Consider the following 18,131-nt stretch of genomic DNA (forward strand, 5'->3'; position numbering starts at 1 on the left):
TGATAATTTGATTTGATTTTACGGATATTGAGTAATGACCATTAATTATTTTTAAAAATCTCTATATTTTCATTTAGAATTTTTATTATCTAAATACTTTCATTATTGGTGTGATGGTTGTTAGAAAAAAATCAAAATAAAGAAGAAAAATACAGAAGAAAATGAAGAGGAGGGTGAAGAAGAAAAATTAGTGAAGAAGGAATACAAGAAACCTAAGAAAAGATATGGTAAAGTCAAAAATTGAGAATAAAATAAATAAATCTTGATGGGATATTACTTTCAGCAAATTTACTGGCAAAATTTATTGACAACAAATCTACAAATACTTTTGTTGAAGTGTGGGAAGGAATTAGTATCGCTGAATTAGGTTAGTAAACTTTTATTTTACCCTTTATTTAAATCTTTTGTAAATGATTATCATTTTTAATCAATTAAGATTTTCTTTACAACAAATTGGCTTCATCTATTTTTAAATACTCGTACATTATAGTTAACGTTACAATAATTGAGAATTCAATTTCAGTTTATAACAACATTGTTTTAAGTTTATTACATGACATTCACCTGTATTGTTATTATTCAATAGTAAAAGCAGCATGCTGGAGTAAATATTTAAACTCTACAAACCAACAAAAATCAAAATATTTCAAACAAAAGCCTAAATTAAAAATTACTTAAGAATGTTAAATCTAAAAATACTAAATAAAGCTAAACTATATATGTCCAGCTGTTGCGAATAAGAAGAGTGTGGATGAAATATTTGAAATTCTTCTCAACATGAACGAGAAAGAAACAAAAGAAATAAAAAGTGAACGATATCCAATCTACAGTAGGAAAATATTAAACACCATTGCTAGTGGTTTAAACTATAAGAATAACTATATAGCAAACCCGACTAAGAAGAAGGTTGAAGTGGTGGTGGATAAAGATGCGTACAAACGCCCGCCCCCTGACCCAGCCAACCTTGTTGCCCGCTCACCTGTTGTCACAATCATGGGCCATATTGACCACGGGAAAACAAGTCTACTGGATTATTTGCGTAAATCCCGAATAGTGGCAGGGGAGCACGGTGGGATTACGCAACATATTGGAGCTTTTAGTGTCACATTAGGTAATTTTTTAGTAGATTTTTCGAATTACTTTTCAATTCCTAATAATAATTTTGTATAATGTTTAATTCCATCACTTTTCTTCATTGTTCGTGGCGCACATTTCCGTAAGTCACTTCAATAAAGAATCTGCAATTGAAAGTTATCAATTATTGATTAGAAAACAAGGGTTTCTCAATACTTTTTGCTCAAACAAGGGTTTAAAGGGTTCCTTTGCGAAATTGCGATTCGGGCATTCAACTCGTAAAATTATGGGGAACTTGAAAATACGTCAATGGTCCCTTTAAGAACAATCTCATAAAAATTCCAAGAGATTATTTTTTCAGAAACTGGAGATTCCGTCACATTTATTGACACACCGGGACATGCTGCATTCACGGGTATGCGCTCAAGAGGAGCAAACGTCACAGATATTGTTATTCTGATAGTAGATGCTTGCGAGGGGGTTCTGGAGCAAACTAAAGGAAAGCACAATTCTATCTAAGAAAAAAATCTCTTTTCTAAAACGATTGATTTGTAAATTGTAGTAGACGAAAATTGTCAGAAAAAGCAGAAATTTTATATGCTATTGAACTTTTAATGTTAAGAGATAAACGAAAAGTCTAAATAAAAATAAAAATTTGTAATCCCCATATCTTTGCAACCTGATGGTTTAAGCCTTTGGTATTTCAATCTTAGACTTTTTGATCCATACAGAATTTGTAGTTTGACATCAAGTTGCAAAGGTATAAAGATTAAAAAATTCGAGTTTGTGGCAAGCACTTAGTTCTTAAATACTTAACCTATAACGCATTTTGAATTTGGTTCTGCAAAGAATCTCTCCGAATTATTCGACAAGCCCGAGCACCGTTCATTGTAGCCATCAACAAGATTGACAAGAAAAACGCAAATATTGAAAAAGTTAAACAAGAGCTGGCAGATGAGGGAGTTAGGTAACTTTAAATAAAATGTTGTGCCGGCTTTAAGAGGAAACACATACAATTATTTTTAAGGTTGAGAAATCTAAATATGCCTTTTTACACACGAATTGGAAAATATACGAATACGTATTTATAAAAATTCAAACCAACACTGTCATTAGATTGGAAGAGAATGGTGGTGATGTACAATGTGTTCCAATTTCAGCTCTCAAGGTAAAATTTGAAGTTTACTTATTTTTCTGAGAGTGAACATATCAATTTTTGGTTTTACTTTCAAACTTACTACTTGGTTCACTTATTGGTTACCTGTTTGATTGATGGATGGATAGCATGGTTTAGTTATAGAATTTTTTGTTATTCATTGATTCTATTTGTTGACATATTTCCAGGATGGATATAGATAATGTATTTCAGGATGGATATAGATAATGTATTTCCAGGATGTATATAGATAATGTATTTCCAGGATGGATATAGATAATGTATTTCCAGGATGGATATAGATAATGTATTTCCAGGATGGATATAGAGAATGTATTTCCATTGGAAATAGAGAACATATTTCAAGGATGAATATGAATAATATATTTCAAGGAAAAATATACTGAATTTATTTTAAGGTCGGAGTGAGTGAATTTCAGAAAAAAAACGCATTTCTATAACAAGTTGAGGCTGTAGAAGGTAGATATATGCCACGGTAGTTGGGCTTCGCGGTCTCGGCTACTACCACTCGGGCTTAACAGTATCATTGCACATGTCATGCTTACTCTGTGATCCACGCACTCCCGGAAGGAGGCAGAGGGTTGCCGGGATGGGTGGTTACATTCGTGTTGTTAGGGAGTCATAATAGATAGATAGATTTAAAATGGCTTTTTGGCTGATTAAATGATTTTTGAGGTTATTAAATTGATAGAAGTATTGATTGATTGTTTGATTGATTGATTAAGTTATAGAGTGGTTGGTTGATTGATTGGTTGATTGATTGTTTGATTGATTGTTTGATTGATTGATTGATTGTTTGATTGATTGATTGATGTGTTGATTGATTGCTCAGGGGACCAATGTATCAAAGCTGATTGAAGAGGTTCTAACCCTGGCTGAGGTTCTTGAGCTTAAATGTGATCCAACAGGACTTGCAGAGGGAACTATCGTGGAATCTCAGGTTGTTCTACATTTAGTTCTGAGGTTGGTCCAACAAACAATAATGCAGATGTTGTTCTTAAAAAAAAAAAAATAGAAAAAACGAAAATTGTTGTTGGACTGAAAAAGATCAGAACCTATAGTCATGACATGTAAAAAAGATAAATATCTGAAGTATGAAGAAGACAATTAATATTGTTTACAATTTTTTTCTGTCGACATAATTTTTGGTTACCCTCCAATCCGTCCTGGGTACCCTCCAATCCCACCCGATTGAAATATGTGTTTTCACAGTACAGTGCATTATTCCTGTTTCCCGTGTTGATTAAACTGTTTAAACTCTTAACTTAAGCTAAAAGACGTCTTGATATTTAGAGTTTTCTGGTTCTTACTGTTTACTTTTTGTTTGAAGGTTGAGCATGGGTTAGGTAAAACTTCAACTATTCTGATGCAACGTGGAACATTGAAAACGGGTCAATATATAGTTGGGGATAAGGTGAGGATATTGCACATACTCCTAACTCTAAAAGCCCCCAAATTTTTATTAAAAAAATTAAAAACCGTTTTTTAATTTTTATGTTTTTTGGACAGCATGAACATAACTAAAAATCAAATCAAATCAAAATTGTGTATACTACAAAATTTATATCTTTTCATGTTTTTTTGATAAAATAAATCTAAGCCTTTAGGCATTTTTTTGTTAATATGGTTTTAGTCAATGAGAGATCGCAAATGAACTATTTAGCTATTTCCTGCACAAGTTCAAATCTCAAGTGTTACACTATTTTGTCAGATTTAGAAAAAGAAGAAAACGATAAAATGATTTTAAAAATACGTTTTTAGTCTTGGTGCAAGGTGAAGCTGCTTCTAGATGATCGAGGGAATAAATTGAAATCTCTTCAACCCAGCCAAGCTGCTAAAGTGGTAGGCTGGAAGGAACAGGTTTTTCATTTTTTTTATATAAATATTTTCTTTTGAGTTTAAGGGTTTATTTTCTCAAATTTAAAAATTTAGAGCGAAGGAGCACAACATTGTTGAGTTAGGTTTTTGGAAGAAATTGTATCAATTGAGGGAAAGTATGGAAAAAAAGTGAAAATGCCTCAAAGTGAACTTCACATTTTTCAGCTTAAAAATATATAACTCTGACGTTTTAGTTTGCTATCGATCAATTTTGAAATTTTAAACATATTGATTTTTTTCAATTTATTTCGGCATTTTGCATGCTCTTTAAAAGTTTTATGAATTATTTTTTCAACACCTACAGTCAGCCATATTATTTTCTTGTCTTCTTCATTTTTTATTTCAGTTTCAACCTTAAATTATTTGTTAAATAAATAAGTGTTTGTCTTGACTTTATTAACATTAGTTTCCTGAAATATTCCCTTGTCCAGGGCCTATGGCCAAAGTAGGGGTGGGTGGGTTGGTGGATGTCAACCTTGGGGCTCGGTCTATTCAGGTTCCCGATAATCCCAACACCCGGTACGCTTACATCCAGGGTTCAATAATAAAACATGCTCTAGGCGGTTTACAAACAGACGACCCCAGGCGTGATTGTACACGTATCGTGAGGGGAAGTACTGATGGGTGTGGCTTCATACGGGGAATAAAGTCCCCCAGAAGTTCTGTTTAATAATAAAAATGATTCTAGAGCTTAAATGATTTCTCTAGGTTCCAGCAGCTGGGTCTGAGATTATTGGAGTTGAGACCGAAGTTCGAGCAAAGGAAGTGTTTGCCTGGAGGAAAGCACAAGAACTGCAGGTAGTAGGAAAAAGGATAAATATTTTCATGGGGGTCTCTTCCCCCCCTCAGATGGGGTGAGGGGGAGTTGGGGGAGACTAAATCAAGACATTAATAAACTTCATGGAAAAAGTAAAATCTGAAGAAAAGAAAGAAAAGTCTGAAGAAAGACCCAACTAATTCCCCTTTTTCAACTAGGGATTTTCTGCTCCACGGGTCAAACAAATATTAAAGTTTTCCTCCATCTTATTTAATAAAAGCTTAATATTGTAAAATTCTGTGGATTAAACTTAAAAGATAATTTTACCTGAGCTGGGAACTTTTGAATGGTGAATATTGGGATTAATGCTTGATCCACTCTTTTTCTCAATCTTGAGATTAAATAATGCTTGTTCTTCTCTTGTTATTAATCTCCAGATTTATAAACCGATCGGGATTAAAGATACCCCATTCTAAAGTTTTCAGCTCTGAATAATTTATTTCCAAAATTCTATTTAGCTCAGAGCATTTTTTCACTCTTTAAATGTGTTAAATAATCAATATATGTATCTTGTGATAGGTGTTCGGGGAAATGTGATTCTTAATTTTCCGGTGGACAAAAAAAAACTTGTAAAAATGTGTTTTTTTTTTCCAAAGAATCTCATTTTTTCTATTGTAGACGACTGCAGATCTTCAAGTGGAATCTATAGACGAGAAGAGGAAAGCTGATCGGGAGAAGTATGAGAAGTTCAGAAGAGAGAAACTAGAGATGGGTTGGTTCAAACCTAGGTAAAAAATTTTACCATCCCTGTGAGCTATTGATTAATTGATCACAGACAGAGATAGGCATTGTTTTTGATTCATTTTTAAGATCAAGATTTTTTTGGGCTGTATAAAAATTCAAAATTGTTTGCTTTTAGTGCATTATTCAAAATGTTTACTTTGATGAGAAGATATAAGGCAAAAGAACGATTATTTGAATTATTTTGGTTTATATGTTTTGTAAGTTTTTGTACAATTTAAACAAAGTAAAATTGTGTGCATTGAATTTGTTTTAAGGGAAAATACTCAGATTTTTGTTAGGCTTCTAAACCCCAAAAAGTTCACCATGTTTAAACACGACTAAAAATACATTCCTAATGCTACTCATTAAAAAAATTGCTATTTTCTTGGCAGGATGAAAAGTAGTTTAATATTTCGCATTGAACTGATTGATTATTGATTTAATAATGGATTGATTGATAGATATGGTGTGGATTGGAACCAGAGACCTAAGGAGCAGGAAGAGGAGAGTACACATCCTAAAGTTTCTGTTATTATCAAGGGAGATGTTGACGGTAGTGTAGAGGTAGTCATGTTTTTTATTTTTCATTTTGGAAATTAATATTTTCATTTTTCTTCAATCGCTTTTTATCTGTATGATGTTTAATTAAATCATAAACAAGATTTGCATCTAGTTTTGTTCCATACTGGTGAAATGTACGCTTGTATAATATTTCCCACCAATGCAATCTTGTACTGTACTACTGAAATATATTCTTTTATTTTACCTCTTTATTTTACTATCCTTTACTGTGATATATATTTGTGTTCTGTATCAAATTGTTCGTATTGACGGGCCTTCAGTTGGTTCGTTTTTTGCATATATTTTCTTACAGTGTCAAAATTTGGCATTGTGTAAGACGAGCAAACGTTTTCAATTTTTTATTCTAGACATTTGCTGTTCTTACACTAGTTAAAATTTTGACCCTAATAAAAGATATATATGCAAAAACGTTTGTATTGTACTCTACCGTTCTGTTTCTAGGCAATCCTGTCCTGTCTTGAGACCTATACCTGCCCACAGGTTGATCTTGATATAGTCAGTTTCGGAGTTGGACAGGTACTTATTCATTTCAGAGAAATATATTTGACAATTTGTATGTTGTGTGAATAAAAATCTTGACATGTTCCAAGGTGAACGAGTCTGATATTGTGTTGGCTACTCAGTTCAATTCTATAATCTACGCTTTCAACACTTCAATCTCTTCTGATCTAGAGAAGGCGGCTAAAAGCTCAAATGTTCCTGTCAGGTAGACAAGTTCCGTATTCTTCAAATGTTCCTGTCAGGTAGACAAGTTCCGTATTCTTCAAATGTTCCTGTCAGGTAGACAAGTTCCGTATTCTTCAAATGTTCCTGTCAGGTAGACAAGTTCCGTATTCTTCAAATGTTCCCGTCAGGTAGACAAGTTCCGTATTCTTCAAATGTTCCCGTCAGGTAGACAAGTTCCGTATTCTTCAAATGTTCCCGTCAGGTAGACAAGTTCCGTATTCTTCAAATGTTCCTGTCAGGTAGACAAGTTCCGTATTCTTCAAATGTTCCCGTCAGGTAGACAAGTTCCGTATTCTTCAAATGTTCCTGTCAGGTAGACAAGTTCCGTATTCTTCAAATGTTCCTGTCAGGTAGACAAGTTCCGTATTCTTCAAATTGTATTTTCTAGAAAAAAACGGATGATTTTTTCAAGCTTTGTCATCTATTTTTTTTAAATATTTTGTACAATAAATGGCTTCACTGATTTGGTCCCAAGATTATAGGGGGCGAATCAAAGATAGAAAGTAGGAGAACTGGAGTTTACAGATAGAAAGTAGGTGAACTAGAGTTTACAGATAGAAAGTAGGTGAACTGGAGTTTACAGATAGAAAGTAGGAGAACTGGAGTTTACAAATAGAAAGTAGAAGAACTGGAGTTAACATGTAGAAAGTAGGAGACCTAGAGTTTACAGATAGACAGTAGGAGAACTGAAGTCTACAAATAGAATGTAGGAGAAGTGGAGTTTATTAATAGAAAGTAGGAGAACTGGAGTTTAAAGATAGAAAGTAGTAGAACTTGAGTCTACAAATAGAAAGTAGGAGAACTGGAGTTTACAGATAGAAAGTAGGAGAACTAGAGTTTACAGATAGAAAGTAGGAGAACTGTAGTTTACTGATAGAAAGTAGGAGAACTAAAGTTTACAGATAGAAAGTAGGAGAACTGGAGTCAACAAATAGAAAGTAGGAGAACTGGAGTTTACATATAGAAAGTAGGAGTAACATATGGCCCCCACCCTGAGATAATGGTTTGATCCGCCCCTCCCCAAGGAAATGGTGGTTTGAAAAGCAGCATACAATTTTAACATTGTTGCTGGAAAAAAGACACGGAGCGCTATATTAGCTTATTGCTATTTCAGTTATTTGTAAAAGAGACAAATATTTTGTTTAGATCCTACAATGTTATCTATCATATGATCGATGATCTGAAGACAGAGATCAGCGACAAGTTGCCTCCGATGGAGGTGGAGGATGTCATTGGGCGGGGGAACGTGGTCCAGGAATTCATGGTCACCGTCAACAAGGATAAAGTCCCTGTGGCAGGCTGCAAAATTATCTCCGGTCAGTTAAATAAAATAAAATAAATGATAGATTTGTTAGATAACTAGTTAAAGTGCCCGGTGTTGTCCGTGGAATTTCATAGTATCAAGTTGGTCAGATAAAGCATTTATAAAAATGTATATAAATAAGCTAAGAGCTTTATTATAAAGATAATTTTGTAGGACGGATATTGCGAGGTTCGAAGACAAAGATTATCAGAGATTCTCAGATCATTTTCGATGGGGAACTGGAGAGCCTCAAACATCTTAAGGTACCGCTTTACCGTTTTATTGTTTATCTTTTTAACCTTTGGTTCAAAATTCTGACTTGGTTTGTTCTTCCATTATTATTTGTTATTGGTTAGTTTATTGGTTTGATTTGCTGCCGTTTTATTAATTTATAAAATGATGACTTATAAACATGGTTGGTTGGTTGGTTGGTTGGTTGGTTGATATATTGAGTGATTGATAAATTAATTGATTGATAAATTGATTGATTGATTGATTGATTGATTGCATGTCAACTAGGACGAGGTTGGAGAAGTGAAGAGCGGACAGGAATGTGGTCTCCGAGTGAAGGATGAGGAGTTGAGGTTTGAACCCGGAGATCAGATTATATCCTACACAACCAGGACGGAGAACAGGAGAACGGATTGGGATCCGGGCTTCTAAACAAATTCATCCTAGATTGAAAATTTTCTGTGATCTATATTTATCTGTTATTTATTACTTCTAGAAAAATTTCGTTGATATTTTCAGATTTAAAAATGTGAACAGGCATTCAGATTCAGTCTGTTAAATAGAGGTGATAGATTTTCTCCCCCCACCCCCCTCTGTTCTACTTCTCATCTTTCCTCATTTATTGTTTTCTGGCTTTTGCCTTTCTTTTTAATTTTATTTTTATACTGGCTGAAGTTTCCGACAGGTTGATAGGACAGACTTGTTTACCAAATTCCAGTTCAGAACTTTTCTAATACGTCTGCAGAGTAAATGAGCAGAAACCCTATCCCCCCTTTCTTATGTATACTCAACTTGGGAATGTCATTCTCTTGAAGTTTTTTATCTCAACTTTCTCTTTCCTTGGCTTTCCAGCTTTGAAATAAACTGCATGCAATTAAATAAAAAAATTCTTCTTGAAGACTAGCAACCATGGCGTCGAACATGTCTGGGGCTGGGGAGAGTTCAACGAGCAGAAACTCCGGTAGAGAGCGGAGAATGTCTTTCCTGCAAGATGACCAGCCGGCGAATGAGGTTCAAGACCCTCCAATTAATCAGGTGAACAAACATCACAACCAAATTAATTCATATGAGTGATTTAAGGATTAAATAAGTGGTTCAACAATTGACTTTTATAACTTAAGAATTGATTGAGTGTTAGATTGTTTATCTTTAGGCTATGTTGTATAACCGAGGAGCAGGAGCAGCAAACCTGCAGCATGATAAGGCGATAGAAAACCTTCAGTATGATCTCAGCCAGGATGAAGAAGCAAACGAACCAAGCAATTTCCAGGTTAAGCTTGTGAGATTTATATCAGATTTGTATTTACACTTTTGTGCGTTCTCAAAACAAGTTCTAAATAATGCGTCCTTAATCCTCATCATGAGTGCATTCTATTAGTGCTTTATCATTAGTTATTGTAAAAATTTCTTCAATCATCTATTTTTTTTCTCCTCCAAAATCGTCAAGTTTATACGGAACATTTGCTCATGGATAAATTTATTATAGGTTTTCGCTGAATTAGATGAATTAAATGTGTTTTTTGAAACAGAGAATATTGATGTAAAAAGATACGCACATAACTCTTATTTCTAGTTTTGAATATTTAATTCTTATTAAGGCTTGGTATGTTCGATCTGCGAATAATAGTCGGAATCGGAACCGTGTTGAGTTAAGAGGAGAGCAGAGCGCGGATAGTGATGAACCGGATCAGGTAGTTCAGTCTAGTCCTTTATTTAAGGGACTGTCTACTAGTGATGAACCAGATCAGGTAGTTCAGTCTAGTCCTTTATTAAAGGGACTGTCTACATAATTAACATTCCTAATTCTCAAGTGTATCCTTCAGCCAAGTAATTATTAGAAATGTATAGTTTTCAAGAGATAAATACTGTCAATTTTCTTCCTTGCCTTTGCTATAAATCCGTAAGTCACTTTAATTGAGCAAAAGTAATTCAAAAATATTAATTTTCTGATCGAAAAAAAAGAATATTTCCATTTTTTTGTAAATGTTCTAAGGGCATCGTTAGTAGTTGGGCAATTGGACATGTAACTTTAAATTGATGGTCACTGTCAATTACATCGACAGTCGACACTCTGTTGATGTTTATAATAGTTTGGATCTCACCAAATACTAGATTCTAAACAATTTCTTGAGAAAAACAAGTTATAATACAATTGGAAAGATTTATTTACCAGCATTTTTAAAAATCATTGGTTGAAATTTTTTCTGTGTTATCAGGATATGGAGGACAACATCAACGAGGCTGCAGCAGCGGTTCTAGAGGCTGAGATTGAAAACTCCTTTGAGAGGTTAGCACTTTTCGATTAACCGTTATTTATCATGACTTTTAACTTATGAGATTTACCTCCTGGTTTTGAGAAGAACATCCTTTTAAATAAGACATGTTTTGTCTAAGTGTGCAGGGGAGGGAGGGGGAGTTTAGAATACCCCCCCCCCTTAAACACACACACTCATAATTAGAGGTCCCTGATTTAATGATTATTATGTATATAAATATTGTGTAGGGAGGAGGTCGCTGAAATGGACCGAACTGAAAGGATGGAAAAGCTCTACCGCAGTTTGTCCCTTGATCATGAAGTTGCAGAGGAGCCTCCAGTTCTTCCTCCGCCATTCCATCCTCAACCTCAGAGCATTAGTAATGGAAATCTGGCAGCAGGAGGAGCTATTCCTAGGTTAGTTTAATTTTTTTATTTACTATGAATCCTTACCCCCCCTCCCCCCTCCCCTATCGCCTCCCTCTAATTGGTTATGATTTTTGAAGATGTTATTTTTTTTTGGGGGGGGGGGGGGAATGAAATATTTTAACGCCATCTTGCAATTTTCCCCAACTTTTTAACACTTTTTCCTCAAAATTTCGTTTTTCCTTTTGATATAAGCAGACATCTTTAGTAAACTTGCCCAACATAGGGTGGGGGGCAAATAATTTTTTCAAAAGGGGGAATTGAGTTTTCTAGAAAATTATATTTCTGTTAATTATTTAAATCTGACATTTTTTCAGAGGTGAGAGGGAGAGAAGGAACATGGGCTACTTAAGGAACGTAAACCAGGGTCCTGGAACACTTTACAACTGGCAGGCCACCAAGACAACGGTTCAGGAACGGTTTGCGTTCATGTTCAACAACGAGATTCTGGCCGACGTTCATTTTAAGGTCAGTTGCTAAATCACTCACCTAATTACTAATTTTCACCATCATTTAATTACTAAATATTTTGTTTAATCAAATCACTCACACATTTACTCAATCACTCACACAGATCAATAAATTATTTGGTTTACTCACGCTCTCCCCTTTTTTATTTTCTACACCTATATTTGTAAAATTAAGCTTAATAGAATTGATTTTTTGTCTAAGAAAAATTATCCTTAAATGAACAATAATAAAACTAAAAACCTTCAATTTGTTCGGAAACAATCTCCAACTCACGAAAAAACTGTACAACCTGATGTCAAACTATAAATTCTGTCCAAATGATTAGTAAAAATTTGAAATGTTAAAGGTTTACACGCCCAGGTTGCAAAGAAATAGAGATTATAAACTAAAGAGATTATGAAGTTTGTGGCCAGTGATCAGTTTCCTCTAATCTGTTCTCCATAGGTTGGTCGAGGTGGGTCCGAGCAGCGCATTCCTGCACACAAGTTTGTACTATCCGTTGGTAGTGCTGTGTTTGATGCCATGTTTAACTCAACCCTGGCAACACAAGAAGACGAGATAACTATTCCAGATGTAGAACCAGCAGCATTTCTCTCACTTCTTAGATTCCTTTATAGGTAGAATGCATTATAGTAAAAGGGATTGATCACAATTTTGGTTAACTGGTTTTTTTAGGAACATCTTTGTCAGGTGCATTGAGAGTTGTGTTCTAAATTCCAAAAATTTTGAAATAGTTAGAAGAAACAGAGACAACAAATATAATTTTTGTAATTTTTATCAAAAACAGAAACACTAACTCGGGAATCACGCTTTGCCTGGAAGCTAAATTAAACCCACTAAATTTTTTTAACCAGGCTAAGAATCATCATTCTTATGTTTAAAATGTACAATGTACATAGTTTTTATTTGCAATTCTCATTCGTTTATAGTGGGCCAACCAATTAAAACAACCTACTCTGGTTAAGCGGGTCCAAACTACATAGTAAATTGTGATTTTTTATCTGTATTACCTCGTGCTTTGTAGTTGAATAAAAATATGAAAAATATGAAGAACATTTCCGTGGTTCTAACGAGTTCCAAAATTTGAGGCAAATCGGTTAAAGGGGGTTCCTGAGTTATAATTGGCAACAGAGATTACTATACTACTTTATATATATACGTAGATAAGAACCAATCAATTAGCATAACACTGTGCAGTGTATATTGGTTTATGTCTGCGCGGATTAAAGCTAAGTTGCTTTAGTCCCGCGGCCCGCACGATATTGACTGTAACCTCAGCTATTATTAAGAATTTTTCCTGTTTTAGTGACGAGGTTCAGATTGGTCCTGAGACTGTAATGACGACCTTGTATACAGCTAAGAAGTACGCTGTACCTGCTCTGGAGAAGCACTGCGTGGATTTTCTCAAACGAAATCTTTCTCCTGACAATGCGTTCATGCTTCTCACTCAGGTACAGTTTATTGAGATTTTGGTTTGATTGTATTGTGTTTATGTATAAAAAAAGACTTTTAAAAGGGTTTGGAGTCTTATAGCTTAAAAATAATTCTTTTTTGGTCTCGAATTTTTCTTTCCTTAAAACTGGATTTTTTTTTAAGTAAGCGTTTTTGTTGTTGTTTAGGCCCGGTTGTTTGATGAGCCCCAGCTTGCCGCTCTCTGCCTGGAGACTATAGACAAGAACACTCCTGAAGCGCTGACCGCTGACGGGTTCACTGACATAGATGTGGAAACCTTGTCAGCGGTCCTAGACAGGGATTCTCTGAGGATCAAGGAAGCAAAAATCTTTGCAGCAGTTCTAAGGTAGTGTAGAGGTTTCAGAGCTACGAAAATGAGTTTCCAAATTTAGATATTGCGGATTTTTCTGTTTCTTTGGATGATTTTTATACGTTGGAAAACTCAAAATTGAATGGAAGCCAACTGTTTAATTCTGACCGCCTATAAACCCTGGTGACATTGAGAGGTCCCGATTGGTTTTGGCCGATTTTACGTTTTTTGGATACAATTTCTATCAGGCAAGCCTGATGTATAAACTAGGATTACAAGGTACTTCCCACCCCTCGTTTTTTTTGTAAATTTCACATGTATTCGCTGTTTAATTGCTGCACGCACTCTTTTGTGGATAAAGTAATAAGAACAGCAAACTATTAGTAAATTTTCGTTTTACCATTAATAGATTTTCAAACATTGAAAAAACTAAATTAGGATGTTTTTATTTCGATCCCTGAGGTCATGGGAGTTTAGATGTTAAATGTGACTTAAATTTGCTTTAGTAATTAAACGAAAAATGAACGACATAAAAAATGCATATTTTAATTTAGATGGTCCGAGGCGGAATGCCAGCGGCAATCTCTTCCACTGACTAGCGAGTATAAGCGAGGAGTGCTGGGTCGTGTTCTAGATCAGGTTGTATTATATTTCATTCTGCATCTTTCCTTTCACAGACCCTACTTTGCTCCCGAAGACAATCATGGGGTTTCATGTCATTGTCGAGTTTCTGTTCAGATCTCATTATTGTTATTATCATTATTGTTATTTTTAAATCCCTTTTTAATTGGCCGTCCTAGCCTCCTATTATCATGTTGTTTATCTAGATTTTGAATTTGAATTTTAGATTCGGTTTCCATTGATGACGGTCGAAGAGTTTGCGCAAGGACCGGCACAATCTGGTATTCTTACAGATAGGTAAATCTAGGGCCCATAATGTCTGCCATTTTTACAGATAAGCAATTCTAGAGCTCATAATTTCTGGTATTCTTACAAATAGGTACTCTAGAGACCATATTGTCTTACATTCTTACAGATGGGTAATTCTAGGACCCATAGTGTTTAGTATTCTTTCAGATAGGTAACTCTAGAGCCCATAGTGTCTAGTATTCTTAAAGATAGGTATTCTAGAGCCCAAAATGGCTGGTATTCTTTAAGATATGTATTTATAGAGCCCATAGTGTCTGGTATTCTTACAGATAGGTAAATCTAGAGCCCATAATGTCCCGTATTCTTAATATCTGGTATTCTTACAAATAGGTACTTCTAGAGTCCATAATGTCTTGTATTCTTACAAGTAATTCTAGATCCCATTTTCTTACAGATAAGTAATTCTAGAGCCCATAATGTCTGGTATTCTTACAGATATGTAAAAATATAGAGCCCATATTGTCTTTTATTCTTACAGATGGGTAATTATAGGACCCATAATGTCTGGTATTCTTACAAATAGGTATTTCTGGAGCCCATAATGTCTGGTATTCCTACAAATATAATTCTCGAGGTCAAAGTGTACAGTATTATTGACAAGTAATTCTGAAGCCCGTAAGGTCTGGTATTCTTACAGATAAGTAATTCTAGAGACCATATTGTCTGGTATTCTTACAAATAGGTATTCTAGAGAACATATTGTCTTTCATTCTTACAGATGAGTAAATCTAGATCCCATAATGGCTGGTATTCTTTCAAATTGATTGGTAATTCTAGAGCCCATAGTGTCTGGTATTCCTGCAGATGTAATTCTGGAGCCCATAATGTCTGGTATTCTTACAGATGTAATTTTGGAGCTCACAGTGTCTAGTATTATTGACAAATCCATAATGTCTGGTGTTTCATAGACAGATCAAACTGCTGTGCTGGTTTTCTTTAAAGATTATAAAATTGCCAAAGGTTTAAATAGCATTGAAACATATGATAGAAAGGAGACCATTTTTGACCCAGTTTAAGTATTCCGGTTTCAATTTTGATAAATCAACTATTTAGAGAGACGGTGTCCTTGTTTCTTCACTTCACCGTAAACCCTAAACCTCCTGTTGGGTTCTTGGATGTTCCGCGCAGTTCTATGATGGGGAAGGAGCAGACAGTTTGCAGGTACAGAGCATATCTGGATTATCTCCAAACTTAAACGCCAAAACACGTACAAAGAAATTGAACACTTAAATCATTCTCTAATTTTATAATCCACATATCATTGCAACCTGTTGGTTTTGAACCTTTAATTTTTCAAATATTGAATATTTCACCTATTAGATTTCATAGTTCAAAATATCGAAGGTTACGAACATCAGGTTGCTCAATTATAAGGATTAGAAAACTAGAGTGGTTTTCAAGTGTTTCATTTCTTACTTAAAGAACATATTTAATTTAGTATTTTCTATTTCTTAGCCTGTTGGAAGGGGAAAAAAGTAAAATGTTAGAAACTTTTTTTTAATGTATAAAATATTTTTTTTTAGGGGGGGGGATTATTCTGATCATATGTCCTTTATTTTTAATATTTTCTCAAGGTTTCAGCAGATAGAGAGCAGGTGGGGGTACAGCGGAACCTCCGACAAGATCAGGTTCATCGTGGACCGGAGGATCTTTGTGGTTGGGTTCGGACTCTACGGTTCTATCCATGGACCTAGTGAGTACGATGTAACAATTCAACTCCTGCATACTGGATCAGGACGACAGCTCGGTTCTAACGAAATATCCTTCTCCAGCGATGGGACTAACTCTACTTTCAGAGCTATGTTCAAGGAAAGCACACTTTACTGTTTGGAAAATAAGATAACTTTAACCCGAAATCGAGTCATTGCCCTTAAGTTTAAAAAAGAAAAAAAACCTCAACTCTGCACAATACTAATACTAAGTGTGTTCTGTATTGTCCAGGAAGCTGTAGAGATACAGCCTAGCACCAACTATACAGCTGTTGCAACCCTCAAGGGTCTTGACTCTCACTATGGCACTAAGGGTCTTCGAAAGGTGAAACATATGACATTTACCATGACCTTGACCTTTTTACCGGCCGAAAATGATCAAACAATGAGAGATTTGTAACTGTTAATCAAACTTATCAGCAAAATGACCTCAATACCAATAAAAAGACTTCAACGCCAATACAATAACCTCTACACCAACACCATGACCTCAACACCAAAACAATATACTCAATACCAATACGTTGACCTCACCACCAATACAATTACCTCAACACAAATAAAATGACTTCAACACCAATACAATAACCTCTACACCAAAACAATGACCTCATTACCAATACAATGACTTCAACACCAAAAAATGACCTCAACACAAATACTATGACCTCAGCACCACTACTATGTTCCTAGGTGACCCTAGATTGTTACAACGGAGGGAAAGTAACGTTCCAGTTCAGCTATGCAGCTGGGAACAATAATGGAACTAGTGTGGAGGACGGACAAATACCAGAGATTATATTCTATACTTAGATCCATCTTTAATCAGTCTTGAAATTTTGATCCTTCAGATTGTTTACGTTAACAATTTTCCAATAGTTTTTTTGTAAGGGATTGTTTGTTTTATTTTATTGAAATTTTTCAGAGTGCCAGAAATAATTATTGAAATATCTTTTAGATCTATCATCATTTAAAAAACGATGTTATTTGTCAAATTTTAACAAAAACAACTTTAAGATGATGATAGATTCTGATTTGAATTGTCTGGCACTCTTCCATCAAAAGATCACATTAAAAAACTCTTGATTCTTTTTCCATCAATTTTAAGTCTTGGTTTTAGTTTATTCACATGATCGATATCTTCATTTTCAGACCCTATTTCAGTTTCTCAATTTCTTTATGTTGTCATTCAAATCTTGCCATACCAATTAACGTAGGTTTAAGAAAAAATATCATCATTAAAAGATATAGACTTGAAATGGAATCATGAGTGTGAAAATTGTCTCAAATATCTCTCATGAAGGTTTAAAGGGACTGTAGACGTAAGTTAAAGTTACCCTGACCTGTAGATTGGACTGTCCGATTCACAACGGTAATCTTTAGACGTTTGGCTGATCAAGATGACGGAGATATCCATATGTTTCTAGCTAAAAATTAAGTAACTTCGGGAACCATGTTATTAATTCGCACGGAGTACACTCAATTTTTTGCTTTAAAAATATGGATATCTCTGTTGTCGATGATCAGACAAAGGTTTAAAGGGCACCATTGTGAATTAGACATGTCACTCTAATGCAGGGTCAATTGAATTTATGGTTACAGTCCCTTTGTATTAATAATCCTATGTTTTTGTTCTTCAGAATTTAAGCTGTTTGTTATTCAAAACAAATTTTATATTATTTACAATAGCTTGTAGGATTCTCAAGCACACAAATCATATCCACTCAAACAATCATTTAAAAGCCTAAAAGGTAAAAAAAAAGTAAATTTCCAAATTTGATATTGAGATAATTATTTTATTTTTAATATTCTTGTGCATATATAATATATATATTTTATGTATTTATGATTTATATTTAAGTTATTCTTTCTTAAATTTTCTTTCATTCATTCAGTTTATATTTCTTTTACTGTTGTTCAAAATTTACAATTGATCATTATATATTTTTATTAGTGTCTTAAATGTACCGGTGTGTTTTAATTATATGAGTGAAATAAATGTTTATAAAAAATCACTTATTATTGCGGCTCCAAATGTTGATTCTTTTCTAGGAAGTTATTAAGGCTC

At 34.4% G+C, this 18,131-nt stretch overlaps 2 protein-coding genes across 2 annotated transcripts; both read left to right on the forward strand.

The window, feature by feature from the left end:
- The first annotated feature begins 128 nt into the window (after window positions 1-128).
- Window positions 129-9,031, forward strand: LOC111694886 (translation initiation factor IF-2, mitochondrial-like). The gene is made up of 17 exons (XM_023463938.1): window positions 129-227; window positions 284-367; window positions 728-1,111; window positions 1,436-1,573; window positions 1,924-2,041; window positions 2,191-2,242; window positions 3,084-3,191; window positions 3,582-3,665; window positions 4,013-4,111; window positions 4,838-4,927; window positions 5,565-5,674; window positions 6,131-6,233; window positions 6,693-6,767; window positions 6,842-6,957; window positions 8,124-8,293; window positions 8,455-8,543; window positions 8,800-9,031. The coding sequence occupies exons 3-17, from the start codon at window positions 778-780 to the stop codon at window positions 8,941-8,943; spliced, it is 1,830 nt and encodes a 609-aa protein (XP_023319706.1). The 5' UTR covers window positions 129-227; window positions 284-367; window positions 728-777; the 3' UTR covers window positions 8,944-9,031.
- Window positions 9,011-16,949, forward strand: LOC111694885 (BTB/POZ domain-containing protein 1-like). Its single transcript, XM_023463937.1, has 16 exons — window positions 9,011-9,076; window positions 9,411-9,546; window positions 9,665-9,781; window positions 10,110-10,202; window positions 10,728-10,798; window positions 11,015-11,182; window positions 11,509-11,659; window positions 12,107-12,279; window positions 12,969-13,113; window positions 13,282-13,460; window positions 13,979-14,063; window positions 14,272-14,342; window positions 15,408-15,515; window positions 15,929-16,167; window positions 16,300-16,388; window positions 16,757-16,949. The coding sequence occupies exons 2-16, from the start codon at window positions 9,421-9,423 to the stop codon at window positions 16,874-16,876; spliced, it is 1,935 nt and encodes a 644-aa protein (XP_023319705.1). The 5' UTR covers window positions 9,011-9,076; window positions 9,411-9,420; the 3' UTR covers window positions 16,877-16,949.
- The last annotated feature ends 1,182 nt before the right edge of the window (window positions 16,950-18,131 follow it).

This window comes from Eurytemora carolleeae, unplaced genomic scaffold (genome assembly GCF_000591075.1).
Source record: "Eurytemora carolleeae unplaced genomic scaffold, Eaff_2.0 scaffold91, whole genome shotgun sequence".
NCBI lineage: Eukaryota > Metazoa > Arthropoda > Copepoda > Calanoida > Temoridae > Eurytemora > Eurytemora carolleeae.